The 9263-nt window shown below is 39.2% G+C and overlaps 1 protein-coding gene across 1 annotated transcript; it reads right to left on the bottom strand.

The window, feature by feature from the left end:
- Window positions 1-767: 767 nt before the first annotated feature.
- On the bottom strand, window positions 768-9120 carry LOC135203699 (histone-lysine N-methyltransferase 2D-like). The gene is made up of 4 exons (XM_064233602.1): window positions 9065-9120; window positions 3975-4504; window positions 3183-3435; window positions 768-2571 (listed from the first exon to the last, which is right to left on the bottom strand). Exons 1-4 carry the CDS (start codon window positions 9071-9073, stop codon window positions 1012-1014), a joined length of 2352 nt encoding a protein of 783 aa, XP_064089672.1. The 5' UTR covers window positions 9074-9120; the 3' UTR covers window positions 768-1011.
- Window positions 9121-9263: the final 143 nt, after the last annotated feature.

Genomic DNA, 9263 nt, shown 5'->3' with positions numbered 1-9263 from the left:
CATCGGGAGCCGATACTTAAAGAGTCCGTTTTCTTTTTTGGCCAAACTTTGAAGGGTAGACTAAGGTAATAAATCGTATCTCGTAGATTTTATACTTTTCATCATTATTTTCATCTTATATGGCGTCACCATACGATATCCGTGAGAACATTGAAGGTGTATCCTAAACTCGATAAAAAAGAGAAGCATTCTCTCAAATAAAACTTTATTATTTACAGAATATATATACAAAAACGCACGCGCACCCTGTTAGTCATTCACACTCGTAACATATCAGGAATAATTAAAAAAACAAACGAAACGCCTTGCGGCCAGCGCCGGCGTCAATAACAAACGATCAATATTAAAAAAACAGAATATTTCGGGAACCTCTTCCCCCAGGACCATAGGCTGACGAAAAGAGGACTGTTCTGAGCTCTGAAAACCTCCTCCTCATTTGCCTCAGAAGGTGCTGAGGAAAAAACTGTTCCTTTTGTCTGTCAGATGTCCCTCGCCTGCACAGAAAGGCTTCTCTCAGCTAAGTTTGCTGTGATTTGATCTAGGGCAGCACATGGACAAATTTTATAGACCCTCCTTACAAAAATATATGCTAATTTCTGCAAATAAAGACCTGTGCTTTTGTCTCAGACATTAGTCACCTACACAAAAGGGTCTTCTCAGTTAACTAAGCCTGAATTTTATCCAAAACAGCACATGGACATAATATATAGTCCATCTTTACATATATATATATATATATATATATCTATATATATATATATTATATATAAGGATTTCTATCCAAGCAGTCATATGACACAATGATAATCTGTTTGAAGTACTAACCTACTCACTTAGCGTCAGTAACTCGTGATCAGTTTTCTATGAATTCTTCTTAAGCAGCTTAGCAATCGGTGGGGAAGTTTTAGTCCGAGATATTTCTAACTTCAGCTGTAAATTCAAAAGTGCAATAAATTAAGAAAAACAAGCCCTCTTTTGGAAAACTGTAGGAATTCGGATACAGGACTTCCTTTACTGCTCTGTTTGGCCTGCAGGATCTGTTGCTTTGTCCCCATCAGTTAAGGATTCGTCGTTACCACTTGCGTTTTCTGAGACTGTTGTGTCCGTTACATTTTCCTGAACGTATTCTTCATTTTCCTGACCTTCCTCCTCAGGAAGTCCTTCAGGTACAACCCCTTGAGACTGCTGACTCTCCCTGACTTCCTCAGGACTCTCTGACAGTGCTTCTGCTTCAGGTGAGATCCCCAATTCTTGCTTGACTAAAGTCTCATCCTCAGCTCCATCAGTTGCCTCATCATCTGACTGTTCTGATACAGCTTCTGACGCAGGTTCTGCCTCGGCTGAGACCAGTGCTTCAGCAGTTGGTAGTGGTTCTTCGTTAACAGCTTCTGTGGCTGCGTCATTTTCTGGGACACCTGCAACTGCAGGAGCTACGTTTTCACCGAGTTCTTCTGAGACCAGGAAGGTGGATTCGTCCTCTGATGGGGTAACCGCTGGTTCTTCTCTAACTTCAACGGGAGTATATAGGTCCTCACTTGTGATTCCTTCATCTGAGGAGTGTTGAACCTCTTCAAACTCTGGGTCATAAGCAGACTCTGTATCAGGATACTCTGGTAGGTATTCCAGTTCCTCATGATTGTCTTGTAAGAATTCGGAGCCATCGTCACTGGAAACAATTTCGTAGATGGGCTCGTCACTTATGTAAACAGGTGGGAAGTCTGGATTGGGCGGGACGAACCCAGAATCCTGAACAGGCTTCCTACTGCTGAGTTGCTCATGAACATGCGCGGGTTTCTCGAACTCCTGAGCTGGGGTGTAGTTTGGCTGGCCGTTTACCACAATAGGGTAATACAGAGTTTCTTCTGGTGCTTGTTCAAATCCCTGAGGAACAAAATCCACAGGCGGGTCATCTTCGAGTGGGATGAAGCTATCAACGACCTCTCCATCAGTAGAGAACTGAGTAGGCTGGAAGTCATATTGCTCTTCAGACAGTTGGAACTGATGCAGTTCACCAGATTCCTTCGGTTGCTGGAATTCGTGTGGTTCGTTTGGTAGCTGGAATCTGTGCCCTTCATTTGGCTGCTGGAATTCATGTGGTTCATTTGGTAGCTGGAATCTATGAGCTTCATTTGATTGCTGGAATTCCTGTGGTTCATTTGGTAGCTGGAATCTAAGAGCTTCATTTGACTGCTGGAATTCGTGTGGTTCGTTTGGTAGCTGGAACCTAGGAGCTTCATTTGACTGCTGGAATTCGTGTGGTTCATTTGGTAGCTGGAATCTGTGTGCTTCATTTGAATGCTGGAATTCACGTATTTCGTTAGGTTGCTGGAATGCATGCACGTTATTTGGTGGCTGGAATCCTTGTAGTTCATTTGAAGGCTGGAATCTATGCACCTCATTTGGTGGCTGGAATTTAAACTGCTCCTTTGGCTGCTGGAAATCTAGCTGCTGCTCAAGGCGTTGCTGATGTCTGAAGTCTTCATTAGGTCGCCTGAACTCCAGCTGCTCATTCGACTGCTGGAACAGAAACTGATCGCCTGGTTGTTGGTAATCGAACCTTCCATCATGCTGCTGTAGATGCCCCCCAAAAAAAGAGATGTTTCAGTAATGTTTCATATCATGGAAATGGAAAATATGTAAGTGACTCGATAATGGAGGGATATCTGCATGCTTCATCTGTTCTTACAACGAATTTGGCGAAACTTTCTTTGCTAGATTTCAAATGACGAACATGAAAACCCAAGTTAAAAAGCTCTTGAAGCTTAATAGAAATGCTTAAAGAGCCCCGTACACTGAACGATTGTATGAACGATTATCTGAACGACTGTCTGTATCTTTCGTAAAAACATTGTGTATGGGCTTGTCTGAATGCAAAAGTGGGCGGAGTTTGGTGGTCTGAACGATCTCAGCGGGAATCTGTCCCGACCAGGCTGCTGGCTTCCAACTTACGTCTGTCTTACACAGGCCGTGTAACGTATGTGTTTGTCTGCGCACGTCTCTTCTAGAGATGGTGCCATGTCTTCCCAAGACAAAATCTTCCCAAGACAAAATCTTTGTTCAGACTGAAATCGATGTGGAGACCGTTCATACTGTCTGAATAGTTGTGTGTGTTTGTCGATAACGACAGTCGTTCAGACAATCGTTCATACAATCGTTCAGTGTATGGGGACCCTAAGACTTACCTCTTGTGAGAACTGTGGCCGCTGTCCCTGATACCGTACTGGAGGCTGTTCGCCAGATGCGTACGCAGCCTCTGCTGCTGCCACAGCCTCTTCTTTCTCCCGCTTTGCGTGTTCCAGCTTGGCTTTCTCAATCTGGGCCAGTGCGTGTGGAGGGATCGGGTGTGGCTTTGGTAGCAAATCAGATGAAGGTTGGAAGCCGTTTTCATCCGCCACATAGGATACCTTGTGGACAGTGCCATCAGGGTGCGTGAACCTGTACAAAGAGAGGAAATTGTATTAGGTTTTGTAAGGTTTCATTATGGTACTAGCTCTTGCAAAGTTTCAACTCTTAGTTGGTGATGTTAACTTTCTTTTTCATTTTAAATTCCTGAGTTTTAGTTACATTACACTGTCAAAAGTTCTTTGCTCTACTGTTTTAAACCTGTTTGGACAGTGCCATCAGGGTGTAGAAAGGGAGGAAATGGTTTTAGGTTTTGTAAGATTTGAATATGGTACTAGCTCATGCAAAGTTGGAACTCTCAGTTGGTGATGTTAACTTTCTTTTACATCTTAAGAATTCAGAGTTTTAGTGACATCAAACTATCAAACATGCTTTGCACTACTGTTTTAAACATGTTTGGATCTGCAAAAACAGAGAGAAAATATATTAAAACTAGTTATATAAGAAAATTTTGGAAAAAGGTTGAAAAGGGAAGTCATATTGTCACCACTCCAGTCTTCTTGGTGAGCTACTTTTGGCAATAAAGCTCTCAAACTTGAACCGAACAGTGGCAATATAAAAACTTTACTCACACATATTCGCCCTTGGTAACAGACCCTCCTGTCACTTTACTAGGCGTGATCTCCTGGAGGACCTTGATCCCATTTGCCGTCTCGACATCCAAGTTGAAACTCCCTTCCTCAGGCACGAACCTCTTGTCCTTGACGATTGGGATAATGAGGGGCCTCTCACGCTCCTGGCTTCCAAGAACCTGTTCCCTCGACTCTTGCGTGTCCTGCTCCTGGTAAAGGACTGCAGAACCTTCAAAGAACTCCTGTTGGGGAGGAGGATTTGTGATGATTTCTGGTTCTTGCAGAGGCAGAGGTCTCTGAGCAGGGGCTGGTGGTGGTGGTGGTGGTGGGTTCCTCGACTCTGGAGGAGGGACATGATTGGCTTCTCCAGACGAATGGGAGTCTATGTTGCGCTCTCCGAAGAAGTGCGGAGAGTCTGGCCGCACGTTCTGCTTGCCATTGGGCGTGTATCTAGGGACGTAACGACTTGGGTGTCTGCCTGGGAAGCGTGGAAGGGCCGCCCCAAGCACACAGAGTGTTGCAAGCACGGTCTGAAATCGTAATGGCAGTGTAACTTATATTAACTGTTTGCTATGCAAGCAAAAGTTATTGAATCAAATTTGTAAATAAGTATAATCATTCGTTGTTGCATATTTAGTGCTATATTAGTTCGATTTAGTTATAGTTTTCATTTCTGTATTTTATTTATTCATTACTAGTTACTAAGTGTCTTCCTAGATTTAGAATTCTAGTTGCAAATTGATAAAATTCTTACGAAGAGGAGTAAAGGAAGACAAAGTGTTTCTCAAATTCTTTACAAATTTATTATTATTATTATTATATTATTATTATTATTATTATTGTTGTTGTTGTTGTTGTTGTTGTTGGTACCCTAACAACGGGGAAACGCCACAAGGCCTGAAAGTTGTTGCATGTGTATATACCTGCAACTTCCGTCCATTTCACCAAGCAGAACGAACAATAACCCTTTGAAATGACCAAAGGAAAGGCTATAAAAGAGTGAAAGGGGCCCGCGGTGAAAGGAAAATGAAAGGAAGGGAAAGCCAAGGAGAGGGAGTGGGGGAGGGGGAGGAGGAAAGGAGACCATATGGCGCCGAAATTGACGCCTTCAGGAGTGAGTATGTGGTTTGGCTGACCGAGAGAAATAATAGACCGACAATGGACTTCTCTCTGAGGTACAGTGGGAGGAGGTTTGTGGTCTACTCTTTTTCCTTTTATTTCCTCTCTGTTTGTCTGTTTGTCTTTGGTTGTTTGTCTCGTCTGCCTGCCCGCTTGTGTGTTGCTCCCTTGCCGAATTCTCTCAAGTGATTTATCTGTAGACTTTTTGGTTTGACATCGTTGCTTTCAATGGCGGGTGAGAAAGACAGAACTTACTTATACAGATGGGGGGTGGACCTCGACGAAGTAATTCCAAAGATTCTCTCTTCTCTCTCTCTCTCTCTCTCTCTCTCTCTCTCTCTCTCTCTCTTCTACTGCTTTGTTGTATGTTATGTCTACTTGTAGCCTCTGCGCATTATCGAAATAGTATTAATAATGATAATATAATAATGTCAGTCTCGTGTAGTCCCGTTCATATTCCTTATGTTTCAGACACAAAAAGACACACACACACACATACAGAGAGAGAGAGAGAGAATGCGTCTTATGGACGACTGTTGCAAGCAAGCGGTAACAATGCAAGAAGAGACTGCGTGATGGGAAAGTCTCTCTCTCTCTCTCTCTCTCTCTCTCTCTCTCTCTCTCTCTCTCTCTCTCTCTCTCTCTCTCTCTCTCTCTCTCTCTCTCTCTCTCTCTTGGATTCCCTTTTGATCTTTTGTATTTATTGTTTTCATTCAAAGAACAAAACAGCAAAGGAAAATCTACTCGACGGGTTCAAACAAATGTTTTGAATTTCATTCATTTCGCTTCATTGACCCCCTTAGTCTACAATGTAAACAATGCGTTCGATTCCGTGAGTAATGACTTCGGATATTTTTTTGTATCAGAACTTGGATTATTTATAGTGATAAATTGTCTTTATTATATAAATATATAAATGTATTTATGAGTGCAGGAAGTGTGTATTAAGTATGTATATACATAAGTCGTATATGTACGCACATAAGTTGTATAAGTAATCGTACATTCAGTCAAACGAACACATGTATTTTTTGTTCTTGAGACGTTGGTCTACGTTACTTTTTAATACTAAACGTTTAAAATACCCCCAGCAAACGTTTTCAGCAATGTTCAAGAACGTTTTAAACCAGATTCCTAACAGTAATTGAATAAATCGATGATAATTTTCGCTCTTCGAATATTAATTCGAAAGAAGTTCAGAATAAATCAAGATTGCCTGAAAAAGTAACGGAAGATTGGTCGAGCGATCACGCGCCTTCGAATGTATTCTCGTGACTGCGGCTTGGGTGGATTTTCTCGCAATAAAAAGAATATTTTTAGTTATCATAAAGTAATATAAGCTTGATAATATAATTTTATAATATAATCATTCGAATTTAATGACAATAAAAGTCATGGAACGTAAGAATATGGAAAAACAGAACGAAAAGGCGCTGTAAATCACAGATGCGTAAAGACATTCGGACCAAGTAGGTCACGTTCGAAGGGAAGGCCGAGGTGGGGAGGACGGGACGACTTCAAAACAACAACCAGGAAATGCCTTCGTGGTTTGGAGGAGAGACGAGCCAGAAAGAGAGAGAGAGAGGGAGAGAGATGGAGAGAGAGAGAGGTTTATGAACCTCTGTTGGCGAGGAAAGTCAAAATATGGCTCGAGAGGCCCTCCCTCCCTCTTCTTCTTCTTTCTTCTTTCTTCTTTGCTTGCGTAGGACGTGAGAAAGGAGACGAAAGAGAAAAGGAAGGAAGGAACGATTGATTGGATGAAAGATAGACCTATGCTTTGTTTATTATCATTATTTCTTCTTCCTCCTCCTCTTCTTCTTTGCGTAGGTGACGTGAGAAAGAAGACGAGGGAGAAAAAAGGAAGGACGGAAAGATTGGGCTGAGAAAGATATACCTAGACCTATCTAAATATCTTTCTAGCTGTTCGTGGCTCGTAGTTTTGTTAATTTTTATTGCTTCTTCTTCTCCTTCTCCTTCTTCTTCTTCTTCCTTACACTATGTCGTAAATCTATTGTATTTTCACTCTTATTTAATCAAATTTCCACATTTTTCTTCCATCACTCTATTCTCATTTGAACCAAGGCAGTGTTCACGTCAAGAACTGTCATTTTAAACATTCTCTCTCTCTCTCTCTCTCTCTTCTCCCTTCTTCTCTCTCTCTTCTCTCTCTATCTCTCGCTCTCTCTCTCTCTCTCCTCTCCCCAGATGTCATTAGGGTGAAACCGACATGGGAGAAAGTTGCTACCCCGCCGGTCTCTCCCCCATCCCCCAACCAACAAACCTCATGGGTCCTCCCCCCTCCCTCTACTTCCCCGCCTTTTCCAATCATATTATTATTATTATTATTATTATTATTATTATTATTATTATTATTATTATTATTATTATTATCAAAATGGGCTAATTAGTTGTCAATACAATTTTTTATTGATTTCTTTTTTTATATTTTGTAAATAGGTAATTATTTTATAATCTTGGTTTCATTATTATTATTATTATTATTATTATTATTATTATTATTATTATATTATTATTATTATTATATTGATTTATGTTTTCTCATTTTGTAATTAGGTCATTTTTTTATTGTTTTACGCTCCATATTTGGATTTTGAAATGGGCCAATTTCCAAAAAATTAATATCATTATTAGTGGTAGTAGTAATAGTAGTAGTAGTAGTAGTAGTAAATATTAAATTTTATGTTGTAACAGGTCATATATTAAATATATATATATATATATATATATATATATATATATATATATATATATATTATAGTATATATATATATATAGGGGGGGGGAGAGTCAGGAACCACGAAACCAAAAGTGAGTTCCGAAGCTCTCAGATTAATGAGCACAATAAAGGTCAACTTGACCCCTCTATTTCAGGCTATCAGAGTTGACCTCTTCCGTCCTAGGGTCGCAGAATAGGTGTCTACGTCGGGGACAGTTTGATCTTCCCAATAATAAGAGTAGTATTGAAGGATTTTAGTTTTTTTTTTTTTTCAATTCAGTCTTTACTGTATTTTTGCTAGCTTATTCATCATCATTTTGTTTATATTTTTATCTATTTATTTATCTGTTTATTAATCTATCTCTCTTTCTCTTTCTGTATCTCCTGTTATCTTCTGTAACTTCTTTCAAATGAACACCGTAATGTTCTTTAGAAGTTTTGATTTCAATGTTCATGGGTCCCTATGGGCTTGTTTAATATGAATATGTGTTCATCTACTAATAATAATAATAATAATAATAATAATAATAATAATAATAATAATAATAATAATAATAATAATAAAATAATAATAATAATAATAATACTTTATTAAAAGTAAAGGCTACTTCAGCAGCGTTACACTTGTAGAGATTCTTCTCTATTTGCGAATAGCGGCTTTTTCCGTGCTACTTAAACAGGCTATTCGCAAAATAGAGAAGAATCTCTACAAGTGTAACGCTGCTGAAGTAGCCATTACTTTTAATAAAGTATGCTTGAGAGAGGGTCTGCTTCCTAAGTACAATAATAATAATATTTTTAAAACGAGATATTTACAAATTCAGACGTCATTAAATATGGGTTTATATTCTGAATAATAATAATAATAATAATAAATAATAATAATAATAATAATAATAATAATAATAATAATAATAATAATAACAACAATAATAATAATGATAATAATAAAGAGAGACATTTACAATTTCGGACGTCAATAAATATGGGTGTATCTTCTGAAAAAAAAAATAATAATAATAATAACAGGACTTTATTCGTTTGTTTTATGCTTATATTTCTGCTCACGTAATCATTTCTTCTTTTGTTTTCTTAATTTTCACGCAGGGCCAAAACTCCCCCCAAATTTGCTTAAAATAACTTAACACCATTTCAGTACAGGGTTTCCCCACACTACTGAACCACTTACAAGAAACTTTTCAAGAAGTATATACATATATAAAATATTACTTACGAATCTCATGAGTGGACGATTTTGGGTGTGTCCGTCCTAGGGAAGGCTTTGGAGAGTACTAACACGTGCACGGGAAAGTCATGCTTTTATATATACAGAGAGAGAGAGAGAGAGAGGAACCTCAGTTATATCCGCAGAAGACTCCCTCGGGCGTACCGTAAGGCGAGAATCCCGCTTTGTTTACGTGTCTCCATCGACC

The sequence above is a fragment of the Macrobrachium nipponense genome, chromosome 36, assembly GCF_015104395.2.
Source record: "Macrobrachium nipponense isolate FS-2020 chromosome 36, ASM1510439v2, whole genome shotgun sequence".
Taxonomy (NCBI): domain Eukaryota; kingdom Metazoa; phylum Arthropoda; class Malacostraca; order Decapoda; family Palaemonidae; genus Macrobrachium; species Macrobrachium nipponense.
This window is presented reverse-complemented; position numbering and strand designations above follow the sequence as displayed.

Bases quoted from the DNA above. Each gene is read 5' to 3' on its own strand.
- LOC135203699 (XM_064233602.1), bottom strand. The intron at 3,436-3,974 runs GTGAGTAAAGTT...CTCTTTGTACAG, and splicing joins GTTACCAAGGGCGAATATGT to GTTCACGCACCCTGATGGCA. The intron at 2,572-3,182 runs GTAAGTCTTAGG...GGGCATCTACAG, and splicing joins GGCCACAGTTCTCACAAGAG to CAGCATGATGGAAGGTTCGA.